At 43.1% G+C, this 25,292-nt stretch overlaps 1 protein-coding gene across 2 annotated transcripts in view; it reads right to left on the bottom strand.

Annotated features, from left to right (window-relative positions):
* LOC136573210 (phospholipid-transporting ATPase IK-like) overlaps window positions 1-25,292 on the bottom strand; it is a 170,370-nt gene that overhangs the window by 64,041 nt on the left and 81,037 nt on the right. For both annotated transcript variants that reach the window (XM_066574490.1, XM_066574489.1), the window contains 6 exons: window positions 22,147-22,229; window positions 21,110-21,268; window positions 18,397-18,485; window positions 2,947-3,134; window positions 2,151-2,359; window positions 2,019-2,050 (listed from right to left, as the gene is read on the bottom strand). In XM_066574490.1, coding sequence (XP_066430587.1) covers window positions 2,019-2,050; window positions 2,151-2,359; window positions 2,947-3,134; window positions 18,397-18,485; window positions 21,110-21,268; window positions 22,147-22,229 — 760 coding nt within the window. The remainder of the gene's footprint in view (window positions 1-2,018; window positions 2,051-2,150; window positions 2,360-2,946; window positions 3,135-18,396; window positions 18,486-21,109; window positions 21,269-22,146; window positions 22,230-25,292) is intronic.

The following is a 25,292-nucleotide window of genomic DNA, read 5'->3' as shown; positions in this document are numbered from 1 at the left end:
AAGTTTCTATGACACCGGGAAGTGATAGAATTAGATTCCGTATGTAAAATTTGGACACTAATTCTTTTGCGCTTAGAATTGAATAATTGAGTTAGGACCTCTTTACTTTTCCTATTTTGGACATAATCAATGCTCGTGCCAAATTTCATGCTTCTACGACATCGGGAAGTTGGAGAATTAGTGGAGAGTCAGTCAGTGAGTCAGTCAGTGAGTCAGTGAGTCAGTCAGTCAGTCAGTCAGTCAGTGAGTCAGTCAGTGAGTCAGTCAGTGAGTCAGTCAGTGAGGGCTTTCGTCTATATATATATATATAGATTGAAGGAAGTACATAAGACTTTATTTCCTGGTTTGGCTAAAAGACTATTTTAAAGGGTAAATCATAAGATCGAAGCAGGCTCCTAAAATGGGTTTTAAGGGCTGAAATTTGAATGAATAAAGGTCTTCTGCTTGTTTGGTGAGCTTAATACCCAAATAGTCTATTGATGTATCCGGCTACAGCGGATCTCGGGGATAGAAACATTTAGGATCGTGGATTTGGAAAAATTCACTTTAAAGTTCGAGATGACCCCAAATTCTTCCAGAAGCGAGGCGAGTCTAGGAATACCTGTCTCTGGTTCAGATACCACAAACATGATATCATCTGCAGACAGCAGAGGATAAAATATGAGATCCGAGACTTAAGCTGTTAATGTCTGGGTCCAGCCTCACCCTCTGGAGGAAAGGTTTCATCGCTAGAATAAAAAGGGCGACAGTGGACCCCGTTGCTGAGTCCCATTTCCAAACGCTACTTGGTAAAAGCCCTAAATGTGCATCTTGTTCCCTGAGGTTATATAGTTGCGAATAGAATTGTTGGAATTCCCTAGCTATCTCCGGGGTTGAGGAAACAGATTTACCAGATTGTGTTTTAATCAATTTAATAAAGTTTTTAGTATGGGCTTTTTTAAATAAGGCGGACATAAACTTGTTCCCTCGATTGCCATGGGCATATACTGTATGCTTAAGGAATAGGTGCTTCTTATTAAATTTGAACTCCAGGCAGCAGCGAAGGTCATGTCTCAATGATGTCAATTCTTCTAAGTTGTCCTTCGACTGGGAGAGTTTCACTGCCTGCTCTAGTTTCGCTATTTGGGATAATCGATTGTCCATTTTTCTTTGTTGCTGCTACTTAACTCTAGAACCCAAGGAGATCAGCAAACCTCTACAAATGCTTTATGAGCCTCCCACACGAAGGGGAACTTTACTTTTCTTCTTCTTACTTCTAGGTGACTTGGAGCTTCCCGCCACCTGTCAGCCTTCCGGGGTCGCCAATCATGGAAGACTCAACAAATTTCCACCTGTCTCCTCATATGTCTAACCTCTTCCTTAATTTCTGCCAAGTCTGACATTACATTGTGCAATGCTCTGGAGATCAGCTCCCTCATGAAAGCCTCAGAGATTTGCTCACCATCTTCTCCATCAGTTGACACTTCCTAAAACCGCTCTGTGTTATGAGCTGCTGCAGCTTCCTGGCTCGGCACCATCTTGCCGGCTGCATGGGGAGAACAAGCGCTCGGCTCTTTCAAGAACCTCTGCATATGAGATTGCCCTCTGGCTGGGTGAGGGGTTCCCAGGTGCTCACCCCCCTTCTCTCTGCCCATTTTCCCCATCTTATGTTCTTTTTTGCCGCTGCTGTGGTCCTAAGAGTGCCACTGTGATGGAGCTCTCTCCTCAAGCTGCCATCACACTCCATGGTCAGGCTCCGCCACCCCACCCCCACCCCACCGGTGTTACAGTTCTTGTTTGCAGTTGGTGGCGCTCATGCAGCCTGTTTAGACATAGTAACAGATCATTGTTGAGAATCGCTTGCCTCTCGCTCAGCCCTTCACACTCCTATGTATCTATTGACTTTCAATGACTCCATTCACCATGTAGCATATGTCCGTGCAACACAAGAGTAATATGCGGTGAAAACACGGTGGTGGACATGAGCCCTACAGCTGCCTCTAGATGCACAACGTTTCCACCTTATTTGGTGTTTATACCTGATCTTTGCCTTCTTCAATGGATGTTGTACCTACAATATAAAATGAAAGCAGACAGTTATAAAGACTACAGTCATCTCGGCCATAAGATACTATGCCCAGGTCATAAGCATGGGGTAAAGGAGAGCATACCAAATATCCTTCCTCCGATGCAACATTTCCTGAAGGTCATGACATTCTGGGTTAGGGTGCCGGTCTTGTCTGTGAAGACATAGTCTATTTCTCCCAGGAGATCACAGAGACTATTGCCTTTTGCTTGGGCTGGGGAGTCGGTCTCCGAGTCGTACATTTCTAAGTCTTGTTTGATAAAGTAGTTGTGAGCCGTGTAGAGGAGCTCCAGGCTGTAATATAAGGGGGAGTCATGATGACATGAAGAAGAAGGCGTTCAGCCTCAGTGCTACAGAGTGCAACAAATCCACACTAATGTTATAAATGCCGCAGTAACAGATGCAGTAACTCCGGCTGTCAGTCTGTCTGTTTGTCCTTCCACTTCTAACCGCTGAAGCGATTATGACGAGAGTCGTCAGGGCGATAGCTTAAGGAAGGACATCGGCCACGTCTTATCCCGAAAATCTATAGAGTTCTCAAGGGAGCATGACAAGACGGGTCTATTTGGTCATGTACAGGCGCACCTCCGCTCCGGTGCCGCAGCGAGGTGGAGGGGAAGGAGTGCACATCATTAGCTATGCCTACACAAATGGGCAGACACTGTTGCCGCACGTATGTGATTATCAAGCTAGCAGGGATACCCCACGTTGCCCCGGATTAAAACTTAAATGAAAGACACATTAACATGGATTGAGATTTTAAAGAAAATCCCAGCAAAACACAGATTAGATAAAAAATACAAATTTCACACGGATGACGTAACGGGTAACCAGCTGGTCATACATAACAGAGAGCGACTGAGCATAAGTGTGCTACTTACGAGACATAAAGAAAAAAGGGGATAAGTGAGCAGAACATAGAAAAGTATCCCCAAAACAAGTAGAAACCCAGAAGAGCGGACGACACAGGACTGGGGGGGAGGTAGTAGTGCCGCTCACTGTACAAAGTGTTCCATATTCCAGCTCCGCATCCCAGGAATAGTGACATGATAGTGATTAGAATTGTAATCTGCAAAATGAATAATTCAATTAATCACAGAAATGCCAGCAAAACACACAAAACACATCACAGGCAAAACATACAAAACACGTCACAGACAAAACACATCACAGGCAAAACACACAAAACACGTCACAGGCAAAACACACAAAACACATCAGAGGCAAAACACACAAAACACGTCACAGGCAAAACATACAAAACACATCACAGGCAAAACACACAAAACACATCAGAGGCAAAACATACAAAACACATCAAAGGCAAAAAAACAAAACACGTCACAGGCAAAACATACAAAACACATCACAGGCAAAACATACAAAACACATCACAGGCAAAACACACAAAACACGTCACAGGCAAAACATACAAAACACATCAGAGGCAAAACATACAAAACACGTCAGAGGCAAAACATACAAAACACGTCACAGGCAAAACACACAAAACACATCAGAGGCAAAACATACAAAACACATCAAAGGCAAAACACACAAAACACGTCACAGGCAAAACATACAAAACACATCACAGGCAAAACATACAAAACACATCACAGGCAAAACACACAAAACACGTCACAGGCAAAACATACAAAACACATCAGAGGCAAAACATACAAAACACGTCAGAGGCAAAACATACAAAACACGTCACAGGCAAAACACACAAAACACATCACAGGCAAAACATACAAAACACATCACAGGCAAAACATACAAAACACATCACAGGCAAAACACACAAAACACGTCACAGGCAAAACATACAAAACACATCACAGGCAAAACATACAAAACACATCACAGGCAAAACACACAAAACACGTCACAGGCAAAACATACAAAACACATCAGAGGCAAAGCATACAAAACACATCACAGGCAAAACATACAAAACACGTCACAGGCAAAACACACAAAACACATCACAGGCAAAACATACAAAACACATCACAGGCAAAACACACAAAACACGTCACAGGCAAAACATACAAAACACATCAGAGGCAAAACATACAAAACACATCAGAGGCAAAACATACAAAACACGTCACAGGCAAAACACACAAAACACATCACAGGCAAAACACACAAAACACGTCACAGGCAAAACATACAAAACACATCAGAGGCAAAACATACAAAACGCATCACAGGCAAAACATACAAAACGCATCACAGGCAAAACACACAAAACACGTCACAGGCAAAACACACAAAACACATAACAGACAAAACACACAAAACAAATCACAGGCAAAACACACAAAACACATCACAGGCAAAACACACAAAACACATCACAGGCAAAACATACAAAACACATCACAGGCAAAACATACAAAAAACACATCACAGGCAAAACATACAAAACACATCAGAGGCAAAACACACAAAACACGTCACAGGCAAAACACACAAAACACATCACAGGCAAAACATACAAAACACATCACAGGCAAAACATACAAAACACATCACAGGCAAAACATACAAAACACATCACAGTCAAAGGCTCCTTTTGACTGCTCCGCCTTCCTTCCACTGACTCTGCTGTGTTACCTTTAAATTTGTCATAATCTGTGCGCAATGGTATGTTTCACTCATCCATTGCTCTACTCCATCTGAATTTGACTGCTCCGCCTTCCTTCCACTGACTCTGCTGTGTTACCTTTAAATTTGTCATAATCTGTGCGCAATGGTATGTTTCACTCATCCATTGCTCTACTCCATCTGAATTTGACTGCTCCGCCTTCCTTCCACTGACTCTGCTGTGTTACCTTTAAATTTGTCATAATCTGTGCGCAATGGTATGTTTCACTCATCCATTGCTCTACTCCATCTGAATTTGACTGCTCCGCCTTCCTTCCACTGACTCTGCTGTGTTACCTTTAAATTTGTCATAATCTGTGCGCAATGGTATGTCCCATTGCTTCATATAAATTGAATGGACTCTCTTTGTACTATATGTATTTTCCTCATCACCTCCCCCAAATAGTTTTCTCCCTGTCTCATCTTAGTGTTGCTGGACACAGTTTGTTTTTGTAAGAGGGCAATAAAGCCCCCCCCCATCTTGTTCCTTAGCCATCTAAAGGTGGGTCAGGTCAGCTGGTTGACTAGTGAAATGTAACAAGCCCCTCCCAGCTGAAGTCCTATAGCCAGAACTTTAAAGTCAGTTCTACCCTCCATGCCTCCCCTGATGTGTCCAGCACTAAGTGTCCAGCAACAAGTGTTGATGCTGTTGAATGATGCAGTTATACAGCGCAGTTGGACAGTGCAGGAGACAGGTAACATGCACAACTGCCCAAAGCCTGGAGGGAAATACTCTCCTCTTAGCACTGATCTCCTTCACCATCCTCTTTTCAAGCCTTCACACTTTCTTCCAACGCCCAGCCCCAACACACTCCATCCACATCAGCCCTTCCCTCCTCTCCTCACCTATGTATGGCTCCCATGCACTGTTCAACTTCCTAAGACGCCTCCAACCCCCCAATACTGCAGAGAAACGCCTCAGACACCCACATAAATCCCCTAGCCATGTGCTCACCCTTGCTACTCTGCTACTCCTAGCTGCAGGGGACATCTCCCCCAACCCAGGCCCACCCCGTACTGTTCTCTACCAAAATGCCCCCCCTCCCCCATTCAAATGTGCCCTATGGAACTCACAATCTGCGTGTAACAAACTCCCAACTATCCATGACCTTTTCACCACTAAACGCTTGAACTTGCTCGCCCTCACGGAAACTTGGATACAGCAGTCCGATTCCACCTCCCCCGCTGCATTGTCCTATGATGGCCTGCAGTTCTCCCACACCCCCAGATCGGATGACAGACGCGGTGGAGGAGTAGGCATCATCCTCTCCCCAAACTGTACCTTCCAGGTCATTCCCTCAGCTCCCTCGCTTACCTTTCACTCCTTCGAAGTCCACACCCTGCGACTCTTCCGCCCACTGCCGCTGCGTGTCGCAGTTATTTACCGCCCCCCAGGTCCTACCCGCCTGTTCCTAGACCACTTTGCTGCCTGGCTCCCCCACTTCCTATCCTGTGAAATCCCAACCCTCATCCTTGGTGATTTCAACATTCCTACTAACGACTCTAGCTCCTCATCTGCCTTCCGGCTCTTAACACTTACCTCCTCCCTTGGCCTATCGCTAATCTCCGACTCCCCCACTCATAGAGATGGTAACACTCTCGATTTAGTTTTCCTCCGTCTCTGCTCTGCTTCTCACTTTACTAACTCCCCACTTCCACTCTCGGATCACAACCTTCTCTCTTTCTCCATCAGGCACCCTAGCATCTCTCCTGACCCTCCTATCTATCGCACCTCTAGGAACCTCCAGTCTGTCCGCACTAAACAGTTTGCCGAAGCTATTCAGTCCTCCCTATCGCCCATCTCTCGCCTCCCCTGCCCTAACCTGGCAGCCGAATACTACCACACCACCCTCAGCCGTGCCCTGGATGAAGTGGCACCGCCCGTGACGCGAGCTGTCAAACGCAGACCACGGCAACCCTGGCTCACGTCCCAAACACGCTTCATCCGGCGGTGCTCTAGGTGCGCCGAGCGGCTGTGGAGAAAGTCAAAGCTGCCAGCAGACTTCCTCCACTTCAAATTCATGCTTAAAATGTATAACCTAGCCCTTCACCATGCCAAACAAGTTTACTTCACCTCCCTTGTCTCCTCACTATCCCACAACCCCAAACAACTCTTTGAGACCTTTCACTCCCTCCTCAGCCCCAAGGAACAGGCCCCTGTGACAGACCTGACTGCTGGAGAACTAGCTGCGTATTTCAAAGAAAAAATCGACCACATTCGAAAAGAAATCTCTGAAAGCTGCATGGTTAGCCCTGATCCCAGCTTCATCAGCACTGCATCCAGCACCTACTCACTATCTACGCTAGAACCAACGACAGAGGAAGAAGTCTCCAGGCTCCTTTCCACTGCCCGCCCTACCACCTGCGCCAGCGACCCTCTCCCCTCTCACCTCCTCCGCTCCCTTTCCCCAGCTCTCATTACTCACCTTACCACAATCTGCAACCTCTCCCTAACCTCTGGCACTTTTCCCTCCTCATTCAAACACTCCATTATATCCCCTCTGCTTAAAAAACCAACCTTGGACCCGACTAATGCTGCTAACTACCGACCCGTCTCAAACCTCCCCTTTATCTCCAAATTACTGGAACGCCTGGTCTACTCCCGGCTTACTCGCTTTCTCTCTGACAACTCACTCCTTGATCCCCTCCAGTCTGGTTTCCGCTCTCTACACTCGACCGAAACTGCCCTTACAAAAGTAACAAATGACCTGATGACTGCAAAGTCGAGAGGTGATTACTCTCTACTAATCCTCCTTGACCTGTCTGCTGCATTTGACACTGTCGACCATAATCTCCTTCTCACTATGCTCCGCTCTATTGGTCTAAAGGATACTGCTCTCTCCTGGTTCTCCTCCTACCTCTCTGACCGCTCTTTCAGTGTTTCCTTTGCTGGTTCTATCTCTGCTCCACTTCCTCTCGCTGTCGGGGTACCCCAGGGCTCAGTCCTTGGTCCCCTTCTTTTCTCTATCTATACTGCCCCAATTGGACAGACCATCCACAGATTCGGCCTCCAATACCATCTCTATGCTGACGACACCCAACTATACACCTCCTCCCGTGAGATCTCTGGACCATTCCTCCAAAATATCACCGACTGTCTGTCCGCTGTCTCTAACACTATGTCCTCCCTTTTTCTCAAACTAAACCTCTCTAAAACTGACCTCCTTGTCTTTCCACCTTCTAACCGACCTCCCCTCAACATCTCCATTCCAGTGTCTGGCACCATCATAACCCCCCGACGGCATGCCCGATGCCTTGGGGTCACACTGGACTCTGACCTCTCCTTTGCCCCCCATATCCAATCTCTGGCCCAAACATGCCACATGCACCTCAAAAATATTGCTAAAATACGTCCGTTCCTAACCACGGACACGCTAAAGACGCTCGTGGTTGCGCTCATCCACTCCCGGCTTGACTACTGCAACTCGCTACTCATCGGCCTCCCCCGCACTAGACTCGCTCCGCTCCAATCCATACTAAATGCAGCAGCTAGACTCATTTTTCTATCCAGTCGTTATTCAGACGCCTCTGCATTATGCCAGTCGCTGCATTGGCTGCCCATCCACTGCAGAACTAAATTTAAACTCCTCTACCTCACTCACAAAGCTCTGCATGGCGCTGCGCCACCATACATCGCCTCCCTACTGTCAGTAAACCACCCAGCCCGCTCACTCCGATCGGCAAACACACTCAGACTAAACACCCCTGTAATACGAACCTCTCATGCTCGCCTACAGGACTTCACTAGAGCAGCACCCATCCTCTGGAATGCTCTACCCCAAGGCATCCGGACAATTCCCGATGCACGAAATTTCAGACGTGCCTTAAAAACGCACCTCTTCAGGGAAGCATACCAAATCTCCTGACCTAGTCCCTCGCCCCTCCCTATGGTGCTCCACCCTGGTTGCCTTCATATAAATGATCTGTACATAATATTTCCTATTGCCTGTGTTCCCCACCCCCTGCACCTCCTGTACCACCCTCAACCCATTTGTGTCTAACCCAATGTACCTTATATTGTAATTGTTGTATTGTTTTGCATTTATCCATGCCTGAAAGCGCTGCGGAATAAGTTGGCGCTATACAAATAAAGATTATTATTATTATTATCACAGGCAAAACATACAAAACACATCACAGGCAAAACACACAAAACACGTCAGAGGCAAAACACATCACAGGCAAAACACATCACAGGAAAAACACACAAAACACGTCAGAGGCAAAACACATCACAGGCAAAACACATCACAGGCAAAACACACAAAACACATCAGAGGCAAAACACATCACAGGCAAAACATACAAAACACATCACAGGCAAAACACACAAAACACATCAGAGGAAAAACACACAAAACACATCACAGGCAAAACATACAAAACACAACACAGGCAAAACATACAAAACACAACACAGGCAAAACATACAAAACACAACACATGCAAAACATATAAAACACATCACAGGCAAAACATATAAAACACATCAGAGGCAAAGCATATAAAACACATCACAGCAAAGCATACAAAACACATCACAGGCAAAACACATCACAGCAAAACATACAAAACACAACACAGGCAAAACATACAAAACACATCACAGGCAAAACATACAAAACACATCACAGGCAAAACATATAAAACACATCACAGGCAAAACACACAAAACACGTCACTGGCAAAACACATCACAGGCAAAACACACAAAACACGTCACAGGCAAAACACATCACAGGCAAAACACACAAAACACATCAGAGGCAAAACACATCACAGGCAAAACATACAAAACACATCAGAGGCAAAACATACAAAACACATCAGAGGCAAAACACACAAAACACAACAGAGGCAAAACACACAAAACACAACAGAGGCGAAACACACAAAACACATCAGGGGCGAAACACACAAAACACATCACAGGCCAAACACACAAAACACGTCACAGGCAAAACACACAAAACACAACACAGGCAAAACATACAAAACACATCACGGGCAAAACATACAAAACACAACACAGGCAAAACATACAAAACACAACACAGGCAAAACATACAAAACACAACACAGGCAAAACATATAAAACACATCACAGGCAAAACATATAAAACACATCAGAGGCAAAGCATACAAAACAGATCACAGCAAAGCATACAAAACACATCAGGCAAAACACATCACAGCAAAGCAAACAAAACGCATCACAGCAAAGCATACAAAACACATCACAGGCAAAACACATCACAGCAAAGCATACAAAACGCATCACAGGCAAAACATACAAAACACATCACAGGCAAAACATATAAAACACATCACAGCAAAGCATACAAAACACATCACAGGCAAAACATATAAAACACATCACAGCAAAGCATACAAAACACATCACAGGCAAAACATACAAAACACATCACAGGCAAAACATACAAAACACATCACAGGCAAAACATACAAAACACACCAGAGGCAAAACATACAAAACACACCAGAGGCAAAACATACAAAACACGTCACAGGTAAAACATACGAAACACACCAGAGGCAAAACATACAAAACACATCACAGGCAAAACACACAAAACACATCACAGGCAAAACACACAAAACACATCACAGGCAAAACGTACAAAACACACCAGAGGCAAAACATACAAAACACATCACAGGCAAAACATACAAAACACATCACAGGCAAAACACACAAAACACATCACAGGCAAAACATACAAAACACATCACAGGCAAAACATACAAAACACATCACAGGCAAAACATACAAAACACACCAGAGGCAAAACATACAAAACACATCACAGGCAAAACATACAAAACACATCACAGGCAAAACACACAAAACACATCACAGGCAAAACATACAAAACACATCACAGGCAAAACATACAAAACACATCACAGGCAAAACATACAAAACACATCACAGGCAAAACATACAAAACACACCAGAGGCAAAACATACAAAATACACCAGAGGCAAAACATACAAAATACACCAGAGGCAAAACATACAAAACACATCACAGGCAAAACATACAAAACACACCAGAGGCAAAACATACAAAACACACCAGAGGCAAAACATACAAAACACACCAGAGGCAAAACATACAAAACACACCAGAGGCAAAACATACAAAACACATCACAGGCAAAACATACAAAACACATCACAGGCAAAACACACAAAACACATCACAGGCAAAACACACAAAACACATCACAGGCAAAACATACAAAACACACCAGAGGCAAAACATACAAAACACACCAGAGGCAAAACATACAAAATACACCAGAGGCAAAACATACAAAACACATCACAGGCAAAACATACAAAACACATCACAGGCAAAACATACAAAACACACCAGAGGCAAAACATACAAAATACACCAGAGGCAAAACATACAAAACACACCACAGGCAAAACATACAAAACACACCAGAGGCAAAACATACAAAACACACCAGAGGCAAAACATACAAAACACACCAGAGGCAAAACATACAAAACACATCACAGGCAAAACATACAAAACACATCACAGGCAAAACACACAAAACACATCACAGGCAAAACACACAAAACACATCACAGGCAAAACATACAAAACACACCAGAGGCAAAACATACAAAACACACCAGAGGCAAAACATACAAAACACATCACAGGCAAAACATACAAAACACATCACAGGCAAAACACACAAAACACATCACAGGCAAAACATACAAAACACATCACAGGCAAAACATACAAAACACACCAGAGGCAAAACATACAAAACACACCAGAGGCAAAACATACAAAACACATCAGAGGCAAAACATACAAAACACATCAGAGGCAAAACACACAAAACACATCAGAGGCAAAACACACAAAACACAACACAGGCAAAACACACAAAACACAACACAGGCAAAACACACAAAACACATCAGAGGCAAAACACACAAAACACATCAGAGGCAAAACACACAAAACACGTCACAGGCAAAACACACAAAACACAACACAGGCAAAACATACAAAACACATCACGGGCAAAACACAACACGGGCAAAACACATCACGGGCAAAACACATCACGGGCAAAACACATCACAGGCAAAACACATCACAGACAAAACACATCACAGGCAAAACACACAAAACACAACACAGGCAAAACATACAAAACACATCACGGGCAAAACATACAAAACACAACACAGGCAAAACATACAAAACACATCACAGGCAAAGCATACAAAACACATCACAGGCAAAACATACAAAACACATCACAGGCAAAACATATAAAACACATCACAGGCAAAACATACAAAACACATCACAGGCAAAACACACAAAACACATCACAGGCAAAACACACAAAACACATCACAGGCAAAACATACAAAACACATCACAGGCAAAACATACAAAACACATCACAGGCAAAACATACAAAACACATCACAGGCAAAACATACAAAACACATCACAGCAAAGCATACAAAACGCATCACAGGCAAAACACATCACAGCAAAGCATACAAAACGCATCACAGGCAAAACATACAAAACACATCACTGGCAAAACATATAAAACACATCACAGCAAAGCATACAAAAGACATCATAGGCAAAACATACAAAACACATCACAGGCAAAACACACAAAACACATCACAGGCAAACCATACAAAACACATCACAGCAAAGCATACAAAACACATCACAGGCAAAACATATAAAACACATCACAGGCAAAACATATAAAACACAACAGAGGCAAAACATACAAAACACATCACAGGCAAAACACATCACAGGCAAAACATATAAAACACATCACAGGTAAAACATACAAAACACATCACAGGCAAAACATACAAAACACATCACAGGCAAAACATACAAAACACATCACAGGCAAAACACACAAAACACATCACAGGCAAAACACACAAAACACATCACAGGCAAAACACACAAAACACATCACAGCAAAACATACAAAACACATCACAGGCAAAACATACAAAACACATCACAGGCAAAACATACAAAACACATCAGAGGCAAAACACACAAAACACATCACAGGCAAAACATACAAAACACATCTGAGGCAAAACTCACAAAACACACCACAGGCAAAACAACATACAAAACACATCACAGGCAAAACACACAAAACACATCACAGGCAAAGCATACAAAACACATCACAGCAAAGCATACAAAACACATCACAGGCAAAACATATAAAACACATCACAGGCAAAACATATAAAACACAACAGAGGCAAAACATACAAAACACATCACAGGCAAAACATATAAAACACATCACAGGTAAAACATACAAAACACATCACAGGCAAAACATACAAAACACATCACAGGCAAAACATACAAAACACATCACAGGCAAAACACACAAAACACATCACAGGCAAAACACACAAAACACATCACAGGCAAAACACACAAAACACATCACAGCAAAACATACAAAACACATCACAGGCAAAACATACAAAACACATCAGAGGCAAAACACACAAAACACATCACAGGCAAAACATACAAAACACATCTGAGGCAAAACTCACAAAACACACCACAGGCAAAACAACATACAAAACACATCACAGGCAAAACATATAAAACACATCAGAGGCAAAACATATAAAACACATCAGAGGCAAAGTATACAAAACACATCACAGGCAAAAAACACATCACAGGCAAAAAACACATCACAGGCAAAACACATCACAGGCAAAACATACAAAACACATCACAGGCAAAACATACAAAACACATCACAGGCAAAGCATACGAAACACATCACAGGCAAAACATACAAAACACATCACAGGCAAAACATATAAAACACATCACAGGCAAAGCATACAAAACACATCACAGGCAAAACATACAAAACACATCACAGGCAAAACATACAAAACACATCACAGGCAAAACATACAAAACACATCACAGGCAAAGCATACAAAACACATCACAGGCAAAACATACAAAACACATCACAGGCAAAACATACAAAACACATCACAGGCAAAACATACAAAACACATCACAGGCAAAGCATACAAAACACACCAGAGGCAAAACATATAAAACACATCAGAGGCAAAGCATACAAAACACATCACAGGCAAAACATACAAAACACATCAGAGGCAAAACACACAAAACACACCAGAGGCAAAACATACAAAACACATCACAGGCAAAGCATACAAAACACATCACAGGCAAAACATACAAAACACATCACAGGCAAAACATATAAAACACATCACAGGCAAAGCATACAAAACACACCACAGGCAAAACATACAAAACACATCACAGGCAAAACATACAAAACACATCACAGGCAAAACATACAAAACACATCACAGGCAAAACATACAAAACACATCACAGGCAAAACATACAAAACACATCACAGGCAAAGCATACAAAACACACCAGAGGCAAAACATATAAAACACATCAGAGGCAAAGCATACAAAACACATCACAGGCAAAACATACAAAACACATCAGAGGCAAAACACACAAAACACACCAGAGGCAAAACATACAAAACACATCACAGGCAAAGCATACAAAACACATCACAGGCAAAACATACAAAACACATCACAGGCAAAACATATAAAACACATCACAGGCAAAGCATACAAAACACATCACAGGCAAAACATACAAAACACATCACAGGCAAAACATACAAAACACATCACAGGCAAAACATACAAAACACATCACAGGCAAAACATACAAAACACATCACAGGCAAAACACACAAAACACATCACAGGCAAAACACACAAAACACATCACAGGCAAAACACACAAAACACATCACAGGCAAAACACACAAAACACATCACAGGCAAAACACACAAAACACATCACAGCAAAACATACAAAACACATCACAGGCAAAACATACAAAACACATCACAGGCAAAACATACAAAACACATCAGAGGCAAAACACACAAAACACATCACAGGCAAAACATACAAAACACATCTGAGGCAAAACTCACAAAACACACCACAGGCAAAACAACATACAAAACACATCACAGGCAAAACATATAAAACACATCACAGGCAAAACATATAAAACACATCAGAGGCAAAACATATAAAACACATCAGAGGCAAAGTATACAAAACACATCACAGGCAAAAAACACATCACAGGCAAAAAACACATCACAGGCAAAACACATCACAGGCAAAACATACAAAACACATCACAGGCAAAACATACAAAACACATCACAGGCAAAGCATACGAAACACATCACAGGCAAAACATACAAAACACATCACAGGCAAAACATATAAAACACATCACAGGCAAAGCATACAAAACACATCACAGGCAAAACATACAAAACACATCACAGGCAAAACATACAAAACACATCACAGGCAAAACATACAAAACACATCACAGGCAAAGCATACAAAACACATCACAGGCAAAACATACAAAACACATCACAGGCAAAACATACAAAACACATCACAGGCAAAGCATACAAAACACACCAGAGGCAAAACATATAAAACACATCAGAGGCAAAGCATACAAAACACATCACAGGCAAAACATACAAAACACATCAGAGGCAAAACACACAAAACACACCAGAGGCAAAACATACAAAACACATCACAGGCAAAGCATACAAAACACATCACAGGCAAAACATACAAAACACATCACAGGCAAAACACACAAAACACATCACAGGCAAAACATACAAAACACACCAGAGGCAAAACATACAAAACACACCAGAGGCAAAACATACAAAACACATCAGAGGCAAAACATACAAAACACATCAGAGGCAAAACACACAAAACACATCAGAGGCAAAACACACAAAACACAACACAGGCAAAACACACAAAACACAACACAGGCAAAACACACAAAACACATCAGAGGCAAAACACACAAAACACATCAGAGGCAAAACACACAAAACACATCAGAGGCAAAACACACAAAACACACCAGAGGCAAAACATACAAAACACATCACAGGCAAAGCATACAAAACACATCACAGGCAAAACATACAAAACACATCACAGGCAAAACACACAAAACACATCAGAGGCAAAACATACAAAACACATCACAGGCAAAACATATAAAACACATCACAGGCAAAGCATACAAAACACATCACAGGCAAAACATACAAAACACATCACAGGCAAAACATACAAAACACATCACAGGCAAAACATACAAAACACATCACAGGCAAAACATACAAAACACATCACAGGCAAAACATACAAAACACATCACAGGCAAAACATACAAAACACATCACAGGCAAAACATACAAAACACATCACAGGCAAAACACACAAAACACATCACAGGCAAAACATACAAAACACATCACAGGCAAAGCATACAAAACACATCACAGGCAAAACATACAAAACACATCAGAGGCAAAACACACAAAACACATCACAGGCAAAACATACAAAACACATCTGAGGCAAAACTCACAAAACACACCACAGGCAAAACAACATACAAAACACATCACAGGCAAAACATATAAAACACATCACAGGCAAAACATATAAAACACATCAGAGGCAAAACATATAAAACACATCAGAGGCAAAGTATACAAAACACATCACAGGCAAAAAACACATCACAGGCAAAAAACACATCACAGGCAAAACACATCACAGGCAAAACATACAAAACACATCACAGGCAAAACATATAAAACACATCACAGGCAAAGCATACAAAACACATCACAGGCAAAACATACAAAACACATCACAGGCAAAACATACAAAACACATCACAGGCAAAACATACAAAACACATCACAGGCAAAACATACAAAACACATCACAGGCAAAACATACAAAACACATCACAGGCAAAACATACAAAACACATCACAGGCAAAACATACAAAACACATCACAGGCAAAACACACAAAACACATCACAGGCAAAACATACAAAACACATCACAGGCAAAGCATACAAAACACATCACAGGCAAAACATACAAAACACATCAGAGGCAAAACACACAAAACACATCACAGGCAAAACATACAAAACACATCTGAGGCAAAACTCACAAAACACACCACAGGCAAAACAACATACAAAACACATCACAGGCAAAACATATAAAACACATCACAGGCAAAACATATAAAACACATCAGAGGCAAAACATATAAAACACATCAGAGGCAAAGTATACAAAACACATCACAGGCAAAAAACACATCACAGGCAAAAAACACATCACAGGCAAAACACATCACAGGCAAAACATACAAAACACATCACAGGCAAAACATACAAAACACATCACAGGCAAAGCATACGAAACACATCACAGGCAAAACATACAAAACACATCACAGGCAAAACATATAAAACACATCACAGGCAAAGCATACAAAACACATCACAGGCAAAACATACAAAACACATCACAGGCAAAACATACAAAACACATCACAGGCAAAACATACAAAACACATCACAGGCAAAACATACAAAACACATCACAGGCAAAGCATACAAAACACATCACAGGCAAAACATACAAAACACATCACAGGCAAAACATACAAAACACATCACAGGCAAAGCATACAAAACACACCAGAGGCAAAACATATAAAACACATCAGAGGCAAAGCATACAAAACACATCACAGGCAAAACATACAAAACACATCAGAGGCAAAACACACAAAACACACCAGAGGCAAAACATACAAAACACACCAGAGGCAAAACATACAAAACACACCAGAGGCAAAACATACAAAACACATCACAGGCAAAACACACAAAACACATCACAGGCAAAACATACAAAACACACCAGAGGCAAAACATACAAAACACATCAGAGGCAAAGCATACAAAACACATCACAGGCAAAACATACAAAACACATCAGAGGCAAAACACACAAAACACACCAGAGGCAAAACATACAAAACACATCACAGGCAAAGCATACAAAACACATCACAGGCAAAACATACAAAACACATCACAGGCAAAACATATAAAACACATCACAGGCAAAGCATACAAAACACACCAGAGGCAAAACATATAAAACACATCACAGGCAAAGCATACAAAACACATCAGAGGAAAAACACACAAAACACATCACAGGCAAAACATACAAAACACATCACAGGCAAAACATACAAAACACATCAGAGGCAAAACACACAAAACACATCACAGGCAAAACATACAAAACACATCTGAGGCAAAACTCACAAAACACACCACAGGCAAAACATACAAAACACATCACAGGCAAAACACACAAAACACATCACAGGCAAAACATACAAAACACATCTGAGGCAAAACTCACAAAACACACCACAGGCAAAACATACAAAACACATCACAGGCAAAACATACAAAACACATCACAGGCAAAACATACAAAACACATCAGAGGCAAAACACACAAAACACATCACAGGCAAAACACACAAAACACACCAGAGGCAAAACAACATACAATGACTTACATAGAGCACAGATTTTTCGACTACATCATATACTTTACTTTTCTTTAGTTTCACTTTACCGCAGTTTTTCATTATCTTTGTGTCACGACCTGAAAAGAAAAGAGATTTGCTCTACAAGAACTATATTGACATGTAGATGACACACTGCAGTATATTGACATGTAGTTGACACGCTCCAGTATATTGACATGTAGTTGACACGCTCCAGTATATTGACATGTAGTTGACACGCTCCAGTATATTGACATGTAGTTGACACGCTCCAGTATATTGACATGTAGTTGACTCGCTCCAGTATATTGACATGTAGTTGACTCGCTCCAATATTCTGCATTTAACCTTTTTAAGTTAACACAACACCCAACACGATGGGGCAGAGTTAGGACTCTTTGTGTCCGCTTCTGGCATAAAACCCCTGTATTAACACAAAAATCTGCAACTTTTCCCCTTTCTGCACTAACCGCACAACTTATTAAAAAAAAAGTGGTCCGGACTTGTTGGAGGGGCGCGGCCGCCCCAGACTGAGAGATCTATGTATATTGATGCCAGGTCAGACGTGACGCATATTTCTGTCCAGGCGCATGGAGCTGCTGGCGATCCGCACAACACATGAAGAGGCGTTCACCCCAGGAAACCGTAAGAAGCAGGGAATGCCAGGCTCAGGAAATCTCCCCGTGTGCATCTATTACATCCTTATTAGTATGATGGAGGAACTTATAAGACGGGCATTTTATGTGCTGTATTTACCCGGGTGAGAACAATGCCCGTGTCCTGTGCGATTGTGCGGCACGTAGAGCTCGGGCATTCTTATAACCCATCGTCATTAATGGTTACGTGGAATTTTATCTCTCATACCGATGGTCCCAAAACTGAAGCCGGTCCCATTTCTGTGTAACTCTCGTGTGAGAATACGAGTCAATGTGCAACTCCTATCGCACAGCCCATGGACGCCCCATCCGTGTGCGGTGCAAGGCGAGTCGCATCTGAGAAGCTCAGGCACAACTCACTCTTGGTCTGTAAATACAGCCTCAGGGCTCTTCACACGAGCGGCAGATTAACGCTCAGATAGCCGCGCCAAAAGCTTTTCAGTCCCAAGGTTCCATCTGAATCGCCAAAAATGGCATTCAGACCCAGAGATGGAACTGTAGACTAGTCAGAGTCCAGTCCACAGCCTCTTAGTATGGAGGAGGCTCCCGGGCCGTAAGACACCCAGCAGAGCTCCACACACCATAGCAGGCCCCTTTATTTAAGGCCGTCCACGCCTGATGTTTCGGTCAAACACTGATTGACGTGGAAATAGGATTTGTAGATATTTATTAGATTGCTTGACAAGGGGTTAAAAGACATTTAGTACTGCTGAAAAAAAAATGCCAAAAATTCTAAAAATGATGTTTTCCATGAATGTTGTGTTTCGGAGAGACCTTTCCCTTTAAGTTGAGCGTCCGGCTCGGATCTAGAATGAAAACATTTTCTTCATAAAATAATATGGACTAGTCAATATAGTGAGACGGCGATAAAAACACCCGGACCGCGTCCGGAACTTCTATTTTCTGTCTTCTTTCTCTTCTCTACTGTGGAGATACATATGGGTGGGAGAAGGAAAAAAAGGGGGACGGCTGGGGGGGGGTAGGGTAACTGCTTGGGAGACCCTTTGATGTGGACTTTTCCGCTGTTGAAAATCCGTAGCAAATTTGCCATGTGTGCGTACGTCCTTATGAAGGAAAACAGCCCCGTGCCAAGGCTGCACGGACCGGGGTACAGACTTGTGTCTTCTGTTTAAAGCCGCAGTTTTGGTAATAGTTTAACCAAAGCCAGAAGTGGATTCAAAAGAATATAATGAAAATCATACAGGATGGACTTCTTTTTGTCAGCACAACCTCTGTAAGTGGAGATCAAATAAACAATGTGATCAAATGGCCAACAAGCATTTGTCAGCATGTCTAGAGAGGCCAATGAATATGCAAATCTTAATTTGCCCAATTATGAGCCTCTGTAAAGGCCCATTCAGACAACGATTATCGCTCAAAAGATGTCACTCAGGCGACTTGAGCGATAATCGTTCTGTCATTTACAGTATTAGATGAGCGATCACCTTGCGCTGCCAGTGGAGGATGCAGAAGACAAGCGGGATGTCCCTGCTTGTCTTCTGCATCCAGCTGTTCCCCACTTTGAACGTCCGGCTGTTATACAGCTGAGCGCTCCCAGTGGAGGATGCAGAAGACAAGCAGGATGTCACCCCCAGAGTGATGAAGGGTGATGAAGGCCTCAGAGGTTGCCTTTGACCCCATTTAAAAGCCACAGGTTGCATTCAGTGGTTCATGTCCCGTAAATTATGGCTGCAGATGTTCTTTTAGACAAGCGGGTTCTCTTTTGAACAAGTGAGTGCCGTCCCCGCTGCCTCACCCGCTCTCATGCAGCCTGTTAAGGCAAGCAAATGCATCACTGGCTCATTCAAACGAGAATCCTTCAGAATCGTTCAGCCCTTCACATTCTCATTATAAGTGACTGCGAGGGACCGAATGATCGGTGTGACAAGTGAACGAGCCAACAATGAGAAAATGAACGACGAGCGAAAAGTAAACGAGGGTCGTCCGTCGTTCGGCCGTTGGCTCTCGCTCACTTTAGTTCGTTTAAGCAATTTATTGAAGGATAATGGTTTCCTCTATAAGCCCCCTTAAACAATCAGTATGAAGACAAGTGATAATCTGTATACCTGCATGTATGACCAGCCCGTAGCAGACGGCAGTATTGCGGATTCTGCAGTCTCTTAGCAGGAGGTTGTTATTACTCAGGGAATACTTTGTATCTTTCCAGCTCAGGACTCCAGTAAAGCTGTGCAGGATGCTATTCGGAGTTTCACATGTAACAATCCCTGGAATTAAAACCAGGATTTAGCAAAAGACACTATGAACAGTAAATATTACTTCATTGTGGGGAGAACTTAGCGTTGTGGGTAGCATTAGAATGTCATATTAAGGCCTATTTACACCAGCCGATTATCACTTGAAAATGGTAATCAGCAATCGTTTTAGCGATAATCGGTGCGTGTAAATGTGCGCCCATCATTAAATTCAAGCTAACCTAAAAATCGTCATTCACTCTTATCAGCAGGTCTCCAAGGGGAGTGCTGATAGCATTGGAGAACAAGGGAGCTGGGCGCAGATAATAGGAGTGGAGCCTGGGCTATTAGCTGCATTCAGTGAAGGCTTCATTTGCATACCTAATTGGTATTTAAGTAGCTGAGTAGATAAGCTGCTACAATGGAGTAAGCTCTAGGCTGGATCGGGGAGAGTCTATTGATCTCCTATATCTGGACTTCTCTAAAGCATTTGACACCGTGCGCACATCATCCAGTCTGTCTGGGGTTACATGAAGAGACAGAAGGATCTGAGCGAGCGACATCCACAGAAGATCCGTGTGTAGTTCTCCATGATGCCTGGAATGACCTCCCTGCTGAGTGCCTTCAAAAACTGTGTGCAAGTGCACCTAGAAGAACTGATGCTTGTGTGAAGGCAAAGGGCGTCACACCAAATTCTAATACGATTTAGATTTCATTTTTTCAAATGATGCCGCTATCATTAGTTGACAAGGGTTGCTTTGTCTTTTAGTATGATGGATGTGTAGCAGCGCGCCCTTCAGCACACGCTAGGACTATGTCCTCTTGCGATACAAGCGAAATAACAAAACATTTTTTTATTAAATTAACATTAAGAATATTTGTAGCAAACTGCAAAGTTAATGATTACCCACCATCAAATTCTGCTAAGGCTTCGGCAGTCTGCAGGGCGCAGTGCGTGGCCCTCAGGGCGTGGCGATATTTCAGATTAGTCTCTCTGCCAAGAAAACATGTATATTTAGAAGACATCCAAACACCTTACACTTCCTATATTGTCAGAAGGAACACCAACTGTCTCCAGTGTATTTCTAAATCCGAGAACACAGAATGTGATAATCTTTACATTTAGTCATTACAAACTCTTATATCAGTGTTACCTGGAAGCAGCGGCAGAGCATCAGGACCGCCCCCCCCCCCCCCCCCCCACAGAGCATCAGGACCGCCCCCCCCCCCCCCCCTGCACCCGCAACCCCTCTATCAGGGGGACTGTCCTAATCTTAATCACCAAAGGCTCAATAGCTAAGGCAAGGAGTAAAAAGAAGAGGTGACAGTCCTGTCCCCGCTCCCCTCCTTAGCAGCCAGTAATTGGGAAGGGTATAGTTTCTTTTTAACCCCTTAGTGACCAAGTCTTTTTGTGCCTTAATGACCAGGCCAAATTTTGGAAATCAACATGTATCACTTTAAGGCCTTAGGCCTCAGTCAGACGGGCGTTTTTATGTGCGTGTGTTACTTGCGTTTGCGATTCCGCATCTTTATAGAACCAATGCTTTTCAATGGCAGCGGTAAATATAGGGCAGCAGATTTTAAAACGCAGGTAACAGCGGAATCCGTCTTTTTGGATGTCAAACTCCTGGATGCTGTCACATCTAGGGGTATCACCTTGCGCTCAGTGGGGCCAGCGGCATCAGCACCGACCCCATTGAGAACATATAGTGAAGATCGCGATCCTCTGCCGCCACACCTGTCACAGCTGTGGCAGAGGAGAGCGATGTTCTCCTATTGAATTCAATGGAGCCGGCGCTACAGCCGGCTCCATTGAAAGCAATGGGCTGCCCTCAAGCCCTGCAGTGATTTTTTGGGGAAGGGCTTAAAATATAAGCCCTTCCCTGAAAATCATCCTAAAAATGTGTAAAAAATATTTATACTTCCCTCTCCGCAGCTGCCGGGGCTCAGCCGCGTCCAGCTGGGTCTTCTCCTGCACTGCCCTGAAGTGCTTTCAGTAGGGGGCGATTTAAAATAACTTCACAGCAGTGCAGGAGCAGACTCGGCTGGACATGCCTGAGCCCCGGCAGCTGCGGAGAGGTGAGCATATATATTTTTTTACACATTTTAGGGATGATTTTCAGGGAAGGCTTTATATTCAAGCCCTTCCCCAAAATCACTGCAGAAAATTGCTGTAGCCCGCTCCATTGAATTCAATAGGATAGCATTGCGGTCCTCTGCCATAGCTGTGACAACTGTGGCAGAGGATGTCTTCATCTCTGCGGGGAGTCCCCTTGTCACTGGACACTGACAGCCTTGTCACAGCTGTAGCAGAGGAGCGCGATGTTCTCTGTATGTCCATGGACAACAAGGTGAAACCCCTGGATTTGACCGCATCCAGGGGTTTCACATCCAAGGAATCCCCTGCTGCAGCTGTCACAGCCGCAGCAGGGGATGGCGGGCAGCGCACTTTAAGTGCGGAAAAACGCAGCCAAGTGGGGGTTTTCTGCGTGACGCCTGCTTTGGTCATACGAATCTTTGTGCGTTTGCGCTCTGCGCACAAACAATTTGCATGTTAAAACGCCCGTCTGACTGAGCCCTTATTCACACATTTTCGTGCATTAGAGGCACGTGAAAAGAGCGCTTCTATAAGGACCAACGGTTTCCTATAGCAGCATTCACATGAAGGAATTTCAGACACGCTAAATACTCACACCAATCACAGATAGGACATGCGTGGCTACAATGCCCACATCTAAGGTCCGTGCTGTGCAAAAAGATAAGACCTGACCCATCGTTGGTGTGCTGCGCAGGAGATTCCATAGACTATGGGAACTGGAAAATGAAATTACAAATCTCATTAGGAAGGAATTCCCAGATGCTTACAGCGAGACATTTAAAATCAGCTGCCCACAAACACATTTTAAATGTCCTTCTGTAAACTCCTGTTAGTCCCTGCGGGGGTGAGTGGAAGCCCTGAGGATTCCCTTAATCCCCGGCGGGGACTAATAGAAATTTACAGTGGGATATTTAAAATACGCTTCTGGGCAGCTGGTTTTAAATGTCCCGCTGTAAGCAGCTAAGAATTTCTCCAGCCCCGCTGCTTTCCCTAAGGGCTTTCCCTATAGCGGGGAGAGAGAAGGGAGCCGGGTTATAGGGCTTCCCTGAGAGGAGAGGGCTCAGCTAGAGGGATCCACCCTCTAACCCCACCCCCTCTCTCTTTGCTATGGGGAATCCCTGTGAGAAGCCCTATAGCCCTGCACACTCTCTCTGCACTATGGGTTATCCCTCGGGGATCCCCAGAACAGAGAAAGAGATAGCTGGGCTATGGGTTAATCCCCCATAGCAGTTAGAGAGAGAGTAGGGCTATGGGGGATTAACCCATAGTAGGGAGAGACAAAGCAGGGCTATGGGTTAATCCCCTGTAGCCCCCTCTATCTCTCCCTGCTATGGGGAAATCCTGAAACCCTTCTCTCTCTTCCCCTGGAGCTGTGAATGAGCGATTTTCACACGCATAAAACTCGGGTCTTCTGCGCGTGAAAAATTGCCCGGTCACATGATTTTTAGAGCAGTATAGACACAGTTTTTGTGCACCTATACTGCGCTAAAACAGCGCTCATGTGAACAAGGCCTAACATAGAATAACTCCATAAAGAATTTGCACATAGAAGTAATTCTGACATTGTTGTTCCGCTACATATTGTACTTCATTTAGGTGATAAAAAAGCACCCAAATTGGAAAAATTTTGAAAAAAAAAAGTCATTTTTTCACATTTTCAACTGCAATATCTCAAATATGTACAAATAAAACGTACACATTTTTTCCATCTGTTTACATTATACTGGAACTTTAAAATGTAACATTTTTTAACCATTTAGGAGACGTACAAATTTAAAATTAATTAAAATTTTGAGGAATACTTTGTTTTCCTGCACCAAGCCAAGATTGCAGCAGCTCATAGGTGTCAGAATGATAGATCCCCCACACATGACCCCATTTTATAAACTACACCCCTTAATGTATCCACTGAGGGGTCAGGAGGATTATTACCCCACAGTTAGGAATTAATGCAATTTA

Source organism: Eleutherodactylus coqui, chromosome 7 (genome assembly GCF_035609145.1).
Source record: "Eleutherodactylus coqui strain aEleCoq1 chromosome 7, aEleCoq1.hap1, whole genome shotgun sequence".
NCBI classification, from domain to species: domain Eukaryota; kingdom Metazoa; phylum Chordata; class Amphibia; order Anura; family Eleutherodactylidae; genus Eleutherodactylus; species Eleutherodactylus coqui.
This window is presented reverse-complemented; position numbering and strand designations above follow the sequence as displayed.